At 43.4% G+C, this 13,961-nt stretch overlaps 1 protein-coding gene across 8 annotated transcripts in view; it reads right to left on the reverse strand.

The window, feature by feature from the left end:
* ITPR1 (inositol 1,4,5-trisphosphate receptor type 1) overlaps window positions 1–13,961 on the reverse strand; it is a 318,610-nt gene that overhangs the window by 60,449 nt on the left and 244,200 nt on the right. For all 8 annotated transcript variants that reach the window (XM_072720366.1, XM_072720372.1, XM_072720371.1 and 5 more), the window contains 5 exons: window positions 11,408–11,588; window positions 9,530–9,783; window positions 3,760–3,960; window positions 2,126–2,236; window positions 384–479 (listed from right to left, as the gene is read on the reverse strand). In XM_072720366.1, the coding sequence (XP_072576467.1) occupies window positions 384–479; window positions 2,126–2,236; window positions 3,760–3,960; window positions 9,530–9,783; window positions 11,408–11,588 (843 nt within the window). The remainder of the gene's footprint in view (window positions 1–383; window positions 480–2,125; window positions 2,237–3,759; window positions 3,961–9,529; window positions 9,784–11,407; window positions 11,589–13,961) is intronic.

A 13,961-nucleotide genomic window follows, 5' to 3' on the forward strand; every position in this document is an offset into this window, starting at 1 on the left:
CTATGTCAGGGGCCTGATTCCAAGTCCTCGTTTAGTCTTCAGAATCACCCTCCGGCCAACATGATATTATCATCTTTTTAGGGATGAGACAACAGTAGCTCAGAGCGGTCAGGTGCCTGCCCAAGGTGACCTGGCAGAAAGGGAGAGGTGTGGACCTGAACTCCAGGTTGCTAGGCCTCCAGTGCACTTGCCGCCCTGGCTCTCAAGAGGGGTAAGGAGGAGGTGAGGGGCGGGCGGCGGCCAAATGGGGCTGTGTATGCTCTCCTTAGATTTCTAATCTTTGGCATCTTTAAGAAAACTCAAGGAAACGGATTCTCTTTCTGCCACAAATACTGCTCTGCCTCTGCTTGGTGTCACGGCCAGGCGATCGGCCATCAACTCACCAGTTCCTTCGGCCTCATGTTGTAAAGTATCCTCTCTGCGTTCTCGCTGTCATGCCTGCTCTCCATGATGGCCAGCAGCAACTTGGAAGCATTGTTCTAATTGGACAAACAAAGGGAGGAGAAAATGGAGTGGAGCAGCTTGGGGTGGCTGGCCTGACTGTGTGTGCCCAGTTGAGGTGAGTGCTGCATCCTGGCTGGATAGACAGACGTTTCATCCTATGGCAGAGCCACGGGTCTGGTACGGCAAAACTCAGCTGCACGCGACAGGGAGTGTGCCACTGCAGACCCCAAAACCATAACTGCAGAATCTGCTTTGGGTCACAGAAGAACATAATCGTTTGGGCATTGCTCTCCCTAATGTTACTTGACATAAGTCCTAATGGAAATTGGGAACTTAAACATGGTTGCTTGTGGGTGTATTGGCAACCTTATGATGACAACGGTCAGGAAGGACTGCTACATGGACCCATGATGCCTTCGGGGCAGGGGTGGCTTTAAACCTTGTTATTCAGCCTTGCGGGGCAGAAAAGGCAGGCGATTAAAATAGTACTGTTCTTAAAGTATTACAATCAGCTCTCATAACCCCTAATATTATAATGAGAGTATAGCTGATACCAGTTAACAAAAATGACCCAAAAGAGCACTGTATGCATGCCAAATCCAAATTTCCTATTACATTCAAAGTTTTCACGTGCCCATAACCTGCATTTCTTGGCTTGACCTGATTTTAGATCCTGGGCCTAGGATAACCTGTATGCTGCTTTGTGTATAGGATTGGAAAGTTCCTGCTGTTTTGCATAAGAGGGGGCAGTATTTTTTTTTTCCTTCCCAAGTACAGGTCAGAGGCATTCAGTCAGGATGCTGTGGTATCAAATGGTGCCTTTTCAGAGCACACAAATCTCTATCGCAATCCACAGATTGTTTAGTTGAAAAAGTCACTGCAAGGGTGATCAATAGCCCATAAAATTCTGTTCATTTCAGGCTCTCATCATATACATTCTGATAAATGGGAGCCAGGTGCATGAGCTTGAATGATGTTCAAGTCAATTCTACAACACAAGTGGTCAAAGGAATTAAAAATAGCAGACTCACAAAGAAGTCCATTTAAATCACACATCCAAGTCAAATCAACTATCAGTTTGGACTCTTAGTTATAAATACTAAAGGAAAAATAAAAATAATGGTGCAATTCTTGTGGACTTTTGTGTTAACACCTTCCCTTAATGACCTTTCTTTCCCATGACACTGTTTATGCAATCGACACAGATCAGCTTTTCAGCTAAACCCTGCAGTTATAGGCAGTTCTGTGACAGTGACAAAGTGCTTACTGCTGGGTACGGGTGTAAGACAGAGGGCAGATCTCAACATGCCCCAACATGGGAATGGTTAAAAAGGAAATAGCTCAGTGAGGCTAATACATTTTGAAATACACTCTGGACACCGAGAGGTCTTTGGACTATTAAAGAATCTTTGGAACCTCTAAATGCAAATGAGGGTTTTCTTCTTTGGGGATATGCTTAAGAAATCAATATTGGAGGTGGTATCCCGTCCTAAGACCCTTATTTGCAGGGGAAGACTGAATTTTTGCATTTTAGTCAGAACTTACAACATGGATCATTCATTTAGTCTCAAAGAACTGCCTGTATTTAGTTTTGCAACATTGATCGTCTCACGTGTGGAAGCAAAACACAAAAGTGACTATTTTCACATGCTACTGTCTTTTGCTTTCAATTCCTACTTGCCTTCAGTTCTAACACAAGGTCCATCCTCTTCTTTCCCAAAGGATTGATGTCATTGAGGATCAGAGCTGTGATGATGTCAATGCCATTGGATTCATGGGTGGCTATGCAGTTCTGAGGAAACACACACACACACACACACACACAGACATTTACACAAATGCTGGTCATAAATCAGATGTCAAAAGCCAACAGGCTGAACTGCTATTTCAACACAATTCTTGCCACTCCTAGTAATGTCTCAAGGGGAGAGCTGCAAATTTTCCGTGAGAAAGTGGTAAAAATAAAAGACAGATGAAAATCGCTAGTTTCAGAATTAACAGTAAACAGCAGGAAAGTCCCCATGCACTGTAACTGATAAATTGCTCGTGTCTAATCCAAATAGTGCAGTAAGGTTGGCTTTTGTTCTTAAGGGAAAATACGGTGTGTGACTGATTCTGGGTTCTGAGCCCTGTTTTCCCCTTTAAAGGTGTGTTCCATTCTCTCTATAGCACTTGGTCTTCATACTTCATACTCTCGCTTAAGGCCTAAGCCTGGAAAACACGTTTCCTGTTTAATTCACACAATACTCAAATTAATCATCTTCCCCCAGGTAAGGGTCCCCATTTGCAGCAGAATCTACTCCAATATGTTCCTTTTAACAGACCTCTGTTTGGCAGAAAAGCAAACTTGAGGTTATAAGGAAATTCACTTACATGTTAGATAAAACCTTCTCCCCCAAGCCTGTTGTAATTTTTCTTGTTCCTTTTCATTTTAACTTTGACTACACCATCTGTCTCATCAGCGAACCAAGTAAGGAAAGTGGATCCAACACATGCTAACCTCATATTTATAGCCAACTATGACCAGGTGTTTGATACACAATGAGTTGTCCCTTTTGTCAGCCACTCTTCTCCCCTGAGTGAAGGTCCTGGCCTTGCTCCCCAAGTCACACAGTGTATCACACCTTCACTATTCAAATGGATTTAGAACTGGCAATTTCAGACTTAGTCTATCCCCTTCAGCCAGGATGAAGCCAAAATTAGAGTTAAAAATCATAATCATCACTAGTACTAATGCAAAAACACAAAGTCTGCAACAAGTCACAGATAAGCAATAGACATTCTACTGAAGATATGATTGAGTTCCCCTCTAAAAATCTACTTCTTGAGAGGCCAACATCGGGACTGATGGGGCTTTCTTTTCTCTGAATGTCTGTGGTGTTAAAAATCTCAACCGAACGTTTCCTCATATTGTTCAAGCTGTCTTGTGGGTAACGAGGTTTCTCTAGCTAGGTTTAAACCTTTTCCTCGCATTTAAAATAGAGCCCAGCCTTCTGGTCTTTAATTTAACTCCAACTTTATTATCTACCCCTAGTCAAGTTAGTCAAATTTGGACAATCAAACAAAATCAAGCCAAGATATGCTATGCCATGCATGGATACCAAGGACAAGCCTGGTAATGCCTCTGATTAGGCCAAGTTCTGAAGCATGATAAAGCACCATAGCTCCTTCTTGACTGCTGGATAAAAGACCTCCAGTTCTAGTGACTTCCTAGGCCAACAGGCAATGTTATGTGACTTCTGAACTAGTTCCTGTCAACATTTCCAAAATGATGAACTTCTTCTTTTTCCCACCCCCAAATAAAAATGGAGGTACCTGGTTCTCATGGCATGGTCCTTGACAGTATTCAGTCAGACTTTCCAGGGTTTGGTTGATGAGGGCTACGTTCTTTTCATTTATATAGAGCCCGAGAAGACCAAGACCTCCAGTAGTGCTTCCACAAATACAGTCCAGGAACTGCAGCGTCTCACACACCAAATTGTAGTTGGTCTTGTTATTTTGGCAACGAAGGAAGTTCTACAATTGGGCAGTCCCCAGATGGCAGGGGGGTAGGGAGAGGGGCAAAGTCAGAGAGAAGAAAGAAAAGGTCATTCATATGGCCATTTTGTTAGTATTTAATTGGTTGATGCCCTCAATTGATCAGCAATTATGCAGAGAGATATAGCACTGGAGAGAAGAGACAGCCTCCATGATGGTCAACTGTGGATTTGGTCTATGGCAATGGACACCAAACACTGCAGCTTATTCTCCAAGGTGCTTTTCTATGTGATACTGTGTAGGAGGGCTCCTCCTTGACAGACACCTAAAGCCTTTTTGAGTTCCCCTTTCTCTTTTTCCTACTCCAGTCCATGTCTCTCCCACTAGGTATTAGGTTCAGAGGAATTTGACATTTCAAAGGGCAATGCTTATGTTTAGAAGATGATGGTGTAGTCTAGATACTGAATGCCCAGAGTCTAGTACTAGGGATGGTTCATCACAAAATAAGGTGTTACAGGCTGACTTAAGCCCATTGCCATGGTAGAAACTTAGGTTATCTTTTATGGCCATTCTCATGAATTATTAAAGGAAGAGGCAAGAATGAGTAAATGTGTTCTTATGTACATGTGCCCAAACAGATGTCCTCCAGCTAAACCCATAATGTTAACAAGAGACAAAAGAGCACGTACTTCCTCCACAAAAATCAAGTAAACCACATTCAACCACCTCACAAAGCAGAATCTATTTTGATGAAGAAGAGATTTTTGTCAGAGACTCTTAAATCTCTTCTTGAAAAGAAGCAAAAATTAACTGCAAAAATTCTTTTAAGCAGTTATAAAAGTTACATGTTTACCACAGAAGACTGGTACTATAAAAAGCAAGATATAAAATAAATGTGACCTTTGACATGGTAGTAATTCCACTTCTATAAAATACTGACTTCTATTCACAAAGTATGTATTAGATATTCCCTACAGCACTGTTTGTGACAGTGAAGAACTGGAAACAACTTAAATGTCCATCAACTGGGGAGTAGTTAGATACAGTATACCAACATCATCTAATATTACAACTTAGAAACACTATGGTAGGTCCATATGTGCCAATATGGAAAGATGCTACCTGCTTGAGGGCCCAGTTGAGCTCCTCATCCTGCAGAGAAAGAGGGAGAAGTCTTCAGGAAGAGGGTAGGAGAGAGCCTGGCTGTCCAAGGCTGAAATTCATAGCATGGCTCTCCAGGCTATTTACTTCTCAAACTCATGCGCTACTGCTCGCACTATACCCCCATCTCTGCTCAAGGACATCACGGCTGCCACCATGCCCCCTTTCCTGCTCAGTAACATCACTGCTCCCACTATGCCCCCCTTGCTGGGTAACATCATCATTACCACCATGCCCCCTTCTGCTCAGTGACATCATTGCTACCACCATAACCCTTTCTGCTCAGTGACATCACTGCTCCCACCATGCCCTTCTCTGCCAGGCAGCAGTGAGCTTCTTCCTATTCTTCAAGCACTCTTCGTTCTCTTTTCTCTGGGGCTTTAGGCACACCATTCCCTCTGCCTATCACTCTCCCCCCATCTCTACCCTGATGAACTCTTCTTCCTTCAGGATGGAGTCCCAAGCCATTTGTTTCAGGAAGCCCTCCTGAGGCTCCATCCTGACTCCAATGAGATCGGAGAATGGCACACACCTCTCTTAGCCCTCCTTACACTTCATCATGTGCTTATAGGGGTATCTGTCAGCTTCACCCAGGACCATGCTGATAGCATGAAGTGTCTGGCAGCTAGCACAGTGACTGGCACATGCCAGGTGTGTCATAAACACTGGCTAAAATAATCTGAATTAAACTGAATGGATAGGAGAAAAGGGGACTTGTAAAGTCCTCAAGCCTGTTATGTTTCAACTCCCCATGAAGGTTAAGTGGCTGCCCTTTCTTGAAAGCCTCTCCCATAGCTCATGGCCTTTGCAGAGTGTCAAGCCAGAATCTCTCCTTCCCTAGCCGAGATCCATTTCCTTTGTCCTCTACAAAAATAGAGGGATGCCACTCACTAGGAGGCTAACAGGGACTCTTTCTACATTCACGGAGTCGATTTCACCCTTTGCACACACCACCTTGCCATGTTTAAGCTAGGGAAACACTGTTCTTTTTGTGGTTTTCCTTGGAGGGCCAGGGATCAAGTCAAGATGGGTGAATTAAGAAAGACTTCAAGCCTGTTCTCATACAGATGTCAGTAGCAAGAGACCTGCATTCCTTAACCCAGGTGAAACAAGCCAACCCCTCAGGAGAAAGATAAAAAGCACAGGCAAAATGTCTCAAGAATAGTTCTTCCCATTCTTACCTCTGTGGACAAAGCTTGCTTAAGGCAGCAACTGCCTGTCTGGCAAAGCTAAAGGCAGTGGCCTTATCTCTACTAAACATTTACTAACAGGAAAGTTAAGGTTATAAATATGACAAGAAATGCTGGGCAACTTCAAAAGGCCGGATTCCTTCTCTCTTGGAGCTTATCTGTACTTCTTTATACCAGGGGTGGGGACAGTAATTCTGTCATCATGAGAAGGTCTTCTCCTCCCTTTAGTACACAAGAAAACCCTGACCCAGAGATCCACCATCTGTTCTGGGACTCTGCCAACAGGGTGGCATTCAGAGTAGGTGAATCCCACTCAAAACTATCATTTTAAGAACCAGATTTCTACAAATGTCATCCTATCAGAGCAATTTTATCAACATCTCAGTGTGTATGACATAGTGGGAGTCTTTAAAGATGATTCTAACCTTCATCCTTGTGAACCACTGGTTCAGATCATTGGTTTTCCAAGTGGTCCCTGCCTCCTAAGGGATTCCTGAAATGCAACACCTCTCAGGGCTCTGGTAGGTAAGGGAGGAAAGGAAAGTTCTCACACTCTGTAGTTTCTTACTCTGAATAGAGCAGCTTTGCTCTCATCTGCTTTACTTAGTACATTTCTGCATAAGATCTTAAAGGATTCTGTGGCCAAAACCAAAAAAGTATAAAGCCATTGACATGGATAATGCTTATGATACTTTCAAAGATTAAGCTGCTAAGACTTTTAAAAAATATATTAAAATATACTATATGCTTTCCTTTCCCCTAGTACTATTTTCCACAGAGCGACGTGTTGGAGAATCAAGTTTTGGAAAGACTTATTAGAAGGTGCGTCTATCCTCGGGGTTCTTAGCGTCTTAGTTCCAAGGAGAGTTTTGTGAAGAGCTACAGTACGAAACTAAAACTGAAAACTTCCAAACGGGAAAGGCAAATTGACTCAATGAAAGCATTACTCTACTTCCACAGTGGACTCTGGGTATGGTGGTAAAGAAGGAAAATCAGGGGGTACAGTGGAAGAGTCAGAACAGGTCCATGAAAGCAGACCAGGCTGGAGACAAGCACATCAGGACTGCCCCTCTGACATTCGTGGATGGATTCTATTCCAGTCAGTCTTGTGTTAGCTTAGAACTCAGCAGTTATCAAGTCCTCTGACAAGCCTAGACCCAGCATAGTGGATTGGTTTGCCTGCTATGAACCCACAAAACCCCTGGGATGATACCACTATGGTACTTATCATGCTGCACAGCATCTTGGGTTTCCCCGAGTGGCTCCTGCCTGAGACTCTCAGCTCTGTATGGGAAGGGGTGAGGTCTCTGTCACCACCAATGCCGAGCACAGAGCAAGTATTCACCCAGATGATGAAATAAGCATACATGCATAGGCATGGTCTCAACCCACTTCCCTTTGAAGCCCAAGGTTGGTGGAGACCAGTAACAGCAGTATGAGGGAACAGTCCAGGGCAGTGACCACCAAGCTCAGCTAGAAATAGCCCCAGCAGCAGGGAGGTCCCTCCATCCACAAAGATGCCACAGTTGGCTTTGCTTTCTTGCTGGACAGCCTGGCTTTCCATGGTGTCATTCCCACTCCCTTGGCCAGTCTCCCTCATGACTAATGGTGTACATATGGAAGGTGGAGAGGGCACAGTTGGCCTGCAGACAGAATGCCAGCCAATGAGACAACAAGCAATCCCTGGATCTTTGAGTCATGAATACTTTGTTCTACCCAGCTGAGCTAGGCAGTCCCAGTGATCTAGGGCCAATGTGGTCTAAGTCCAAAGTAGGAATATTTGAGCAATAGGCAAGAAAAGAAAAACAGCCAGAACCCCACACTCAGACATAGAGAGGGATCAAGCAGGGAAGGTCAATGGAGGATATGAATGAACAGCAAAGTGAAAAAAGAGCCCAATGGGGCCTGTGGGAAATTCTTTCATTTTTAAATATGGGCCATATTTGGCTGATGGATGACCTTGAATATACCTGCCTTTTCAAAGCTCAGGCTCAGACCAATTTGATTAAAATTAAATATCAGTGTAGAAATTATTAATACTGCAAACTTCACCCAGTTCCTTTTCACTGTTCTGTCTTACTGTTTAACAATGTATTTTCTTACTCAACTTATCCAGGCACAGATTATATGGCAAGGTTGAAGTATGAGTGATTTACGGTGGCAGCCCCAAAGGGTCTGGCCACAGGTGACATGTGAAAGGCCATCAAATCACCTGATGAATAAAGTTGGGAAGGGAAATATTTTAAGACTGCACCTTGTCTTTGCCACTGCTTCCTTTTCACACCATAATTATACAAGTAACTGAACTACCACTGTCAACTTGTTTATTTTAGGAAGAAATATTCTATCTTAGTGGAGTTGTTCAGACACACTTTTGTTACTAATCCACAATCCCTTTTAGGCAGAGAGGGGTGTTTTTCCCAAAACCAGCAGCAAAACCAGGCAATGGCCAAGGACCTGGTGCTCTAGCATGTTTTTCCTGGGGAGTGATTGGCTCCATAGATCTATGCTCATTCAGTAGAAAGAAACATCTCTGGAATCCATCCTGAGCCCCTTCCACATAGGCTTTGCTGGTGGGGAAACTGTAAGGGAGAAAATATGCTATCTTAACATGGTGGTTGATCACATGAGTTCCACTGTCAGACGGCCTGGGTTCAAGTCCTGGTTCTCTACTTTACTTTATGCCCTGAACCTCAGTTCCCTTATCTATAAAATGAATATAATGATGTCAGCAACACTTAGCATCCGAGATATCCTAAGTGCCTGATAAACCTCAGCCATTGTTATCATCCCAACATCAATAAAAAGTGAACAAAAGATTTCTGGAATAATCAGTTAAACACATATATTTGGGCATCTATTGTATAAAACCCTGGAAGGTAACTTCATTTATTCAACCAAAAAATATTTAATAGGACTTTCTACGTATCAGATTTTGTAAGTCTAGTATATTTAATCATTCATCTGATTAATCAGAATCATTCATGCATCCATCCAAGTCTTACCTATGGATCTATGTGCCAAACAGTGGCAAGCTACCACATACTCATATTTCAATATGTACACAGTAGGTACCTACACTGGTGAGCAAGAGATTTGGTTCTTGTCCCTGTGGAGATAGTAGGGAAGAAGGACAAAGAAACATGTCAGTTGCCCAGATGTCAGAACCATCCTGGGTCCTTGACTCAAGGAAGCTGGTGGCAGTGAGGGGAGCAGAGATGTCTGAGGAGCTGTAACTCCCGGGGGCCAGCCCTCACCTGCAGGTCTCGATTGTGGTTTTCGCACAGAAGCTGTAGGAACCGGAGAATGGGCTGCATGATGGTGATGACCGCGCTCATTTCCAGCTCGTCCTTGGTCTTATCTGCCGTGGCCTGGGCACCTTCCCCGGACTGGTAGTGGTCATCGGGGTCAGCCTCCCTCCTGAAGGTGCTGAAGGCTTTCCTGGTGGCAGCAGAGGCTTCCAGGAGCTGATCTCGGGCCTCTTCTGTTATTTGTGTCGAGGGCTCTTTGGCTAGAATGCAAACATAAGACACTTAATGTTGCTGAGTCCTCAGGAGTACTAGCCACTGCACAAAAGATAACATTAGAAAATGTAAGTCCTTGTATTCACTAGAAATCTTTAAGGTTGGCCAAACACTCCAAGAAGTCACTTCTCTTAGTCCTTAGGATTAAAACAGTCATGCTCTGCCAACTGGCTCATGGCTCTCACGTTTCACCTATGCTTATACTGTTTTAGAAGAAAAGCTTTAGTATTGGCTCTGTCAGCCTCACAAACCTATGTGGCTCTGGGCCTTAGCATCCTCATCTGCAAAACGGGGAGAGCATCAGTGGATTCTAACTAGAGAAGCCTCTGAGAGGGTCAACATAACAATGACCACAACCCGAATTACTGTTACTATGGTGACAATTGATTGAGTGGTTCCCATTAAGTACCACAGCATCAAATCCTCAGAGCAACTAGGCATCAGAGTGAAGAGTGAGACACTCTGTAGCCAGACTGCCCCTAGGTTCAAATCCTGACTCTACTGCCTACTCGCTATATAGCCTTAACAAGGACAAGTTAACCTCCGCTCCTCAGTTCCCCCATCTGTAAAATGGGGTTAACAATTCTATTTTACAGGGTTAACCTCAGTTCTACATGAAGTAAAGGATGTAAAGGACTTTGAACAGTGTCTGGTTCATAGAGAGTACTCAGTAAATGTTAACCTTTCCCATTCTAGACCAGTAGTTATAAACTAGAGCTGATTTGGTGCCCACTCCCACCCAGGGGACAATTAGCAAAATCTGAGGACACTTCTAGTCGGCTGCAGGGCAGGCTACTGGCATCTACTGGGTAGAGGCCACATATGCTGTTAAACATTCCACAGTGCACAGGACAGCCCCTCCAGCAACTCATCCTCCAGATGCCAAATGTGCTGTGTCTGAGAAGCCCAGTTCTAAACCTGAAGAAAGAGGTTCAGAGTGGCTCATTAACCTCCTCATAGCCATTTGATTCCAACACTGGTGCATCTACCTACTTCCAAGTATGACTTCTCTTTGAGTGAGATCATGAATGAAAAGCTTTAGAAACTTCCAAATAATTTAGAAAATAAGGGGGAATTTAAGTGATGGATACCCAGTTTTAAAATGTGTGTCCTTTTCTTTTTTTTTAAGATTTATTTATTTGAGAGGGAAAGAATGAGTGAGCAAGTGTGCATGAAAGCGTACAAGCACTGGGGAGAGGGAGAAGAGAATCTTAAGAAGACTCCCTGCTGCACACAGAGCCTGATGCGAGGCTCAATCCCACAGTCCTGAGATCATGACCTGAGCTGAAATTAAGAGTCGGACACTTAACTGAGTAAACCACCCAGGCACCCCTAAGGTATATGTCTTCTTTAACTTTTCCTAACATTGAATAGAAAATTACAGGAAAAGATTATAAAAGTAGTTCCTGCCAATAAAACCTTGAGTTTGACTAAGAAGAAGGTATGTAAATTCTTTACACAAGAAAAACCACCAATGCATGGTAGTTCGGCTCTGGTTACTTAGGAAGAATTTTATCATAACCAGACTGATTTGCTTCTCCCAAAAGCTTCAGTCGTAATACAGTTCAAAGACTGGAGGTCCAGCTGGAGGGAGGGCCACGCCACACTTACCTTTTTTCCGTGATGGGGCATCCCTGTCTGTCTCATCATCTTTCTTTTTATTCCCCAAGTCACTGGTGTTCACGGTCACTGTTGCTTTGATTTCTTGCTGGGCTACCTTCATTCGGTCATAGAAGACCTTGAAGAATTTTTCTGACTTCTTATCTTCTGTTAACCGGCAGAAAAAGGAGTGCTGCCATGGAAAACCCACAAATTTTCAACACTGTGACAGATCAGTGATCTAATCCCACTCAAGACACCAAAACCTCACAGAAATCAGAGCCTGCTGCAAAACCTCACAAACAGTCTAGGTTTGGACCAAAGTTAAACATGGTCCCATGCACTATCGCTCTCTGGATCGTATGGCTTGAGATTTTCTACACAGAGACTTTAAAGCAATCTGTCATGGGATGTCTTTAATGGAGCAGTCATATAGGCTTGGGACACATGCTAAAGGGTGATGGGAGATTCCAGCCTATTAAGAAGCAGCCCCTGCACACACTCAAAACAACTCCATTAATAATGGAAACAATGTATTTTTGGTGGTTACTGCAGGTCCTGTCATGTGTTTTGTTTAAGGATTCCTGTGAGCCCCTTCACTTTGCACAGCCCTGTGAATATATATGGATGAGTAAGATGTGCTACCTGCCCCTGTAGGGCTCCATGGCAGGTTAGGAAGACAAATCCATAAGTAAAAAATGTGTAAGTAAAAAGTGCTCCAGAAACTACACAGACAGTTACATCATAGAAGCTCAGAGCTGGCAAGGGTGACAGTGGGCCAGAGTGATCCCAGAATCTTTGTAGAAAAGGTGATTTTCAAACCAGGTCTTGAAGGACAGGTCAAAAATGGTTAGATGAAGAAGCTCCAAGTTAACAGGTAGCTTGCCTCTTGGATGCACATTTGTTTTTGGGCCCACTACAAGCAAGAGTATACAATGTTGATGTAAAAACACAATATGGTGTCTCAACTTCATTTATGAGTGTTCTCTTTTCACCCCTTTGCAAACACCACGCTGTTGTGAATTATTTACATAAAAATACAATACGGTCATTTCCAGAGGAATAAAACAAAGCTCTAAACAATATATTTTCTTCTCCCAGTTGGATCTTTCTGCCAATTTCATATCCTCCCCCATGTAGAAAGATGGCATTTCTCTACCAAAGGTAGCCCTAGGCTTGCAATCCTAGAAAAAAGTAGAATCTTATCAGCCGTCATAGCCTCTTACTTCCTCCATCTCTCACCCTGCCTCCATGGCCCCCAACACTTGCTGCCAGATTCAGCATGCCCCAGGAGAGCAACCACGTTTTCATCTGCCAAAAGGAAACTGTAGTCACTGTGACCCTTCTTCTAGCTACTAGACTCTATGCTGTATTGACAAATGTAAGTCTCATTTGCCTACAAAGCACTTCTTGACTATGTTCTTTCCTTTCCATCTCACTGTTCTTCCCTACTTCTGGATGTTTCCAATATACAGCATAAGATCCGTCCTTCCTACTTGTGCTCCCTGATTCTATCTTTTCCCCTCCAACCCCTCCCAGTGGCAGTACAAGTCATCACCTACCTACTGCTTCGCCTTATTCTGCATGTGTCACTGAGTCCTCCATGACTCCCACACACTTTGAACCAAGCTCAAGTCTTTAGCGTCCTCCATTGCCCTTTACCACATTTAATCCTCTTTTCAGTTTCTTACTATTTCATCTCTCCATCCGTCATTCCATCCATTTACTCATTCACCCACATACCTATACATCTATCTGTATATTCATCCTTCCAGCCATTCACTGTGCACTTGTCATGTGTTGGGCACTACATCCATCATAGGAGATACAACAGTGACCAAAAAGAGGCCTAGAACCTGCCCCCCATGAAACTGGTAGCCTAGTAAGGAAAAGACACAGTAATTTAATAATCACCCTAAGGATGTTTTTACCAAAATAGCCATTTATCCCTATGAAACTGACCCAAGAGAATGCTGGCAAAGAGTATTGTATCAGACACTCAGAGCCATTGTTTTGCTCTCCTCGCTTTTCCTGGCTCTTTCCTTGGCTAGGCTAGGGTTCCCTCATCCTTTGGTATTCCCACTAACATCACCTCCCCAGTGAGGCCATCCTGATAATCCTATGGAAGCAGCAACCCAGAAACTGCTTATTCTTCCCTGCCCTGTTTTATTTTCTTCATAGCAATTGGCCTCTGTTGTATTTGTCATTCACCTACTTACTGTAGGTCTTATATACAGTGTAAACTCCAAGAGGATAGGTGCCTCACCTGTATGCTTCACAGCTGTCTTCAGAGCACCCAGAGGAGCCCCAACACATAGTAGGAGCTTCCTAACCATTTGATGAAAGAATGAATACAACTCAATACTTCATGGATCATTGTAACTACACCCTCTCAATCAGACCCTGCTTATATTCAGTGACTATGCCAGAAGTAAATCCCCAACATAGATTAATTCTGGAAAACTGCTCAAATATGAAAAAGCAAGTTCTAACTGTTCACTTCTTTGAGAGCTGATGCATCTACAAACAAAAGGAGAAATGTGGGCACGAAGAACTCATATCACCA

Source organism: Vulpes vulpes, chromosome 9, assembly GCF_048418805.1.
Source record: "Vulpes vulpes isolate BD-2025 chromosome 9, VulVul3, whole genome shotgun sequence".
Taxonomy (NCBI): domain Eukaryota; kingdom Metazoa; phylum Chordata; class Mammalia; order Carnivora; family Canidae; genus Vulpes; species Vulpes vulpes.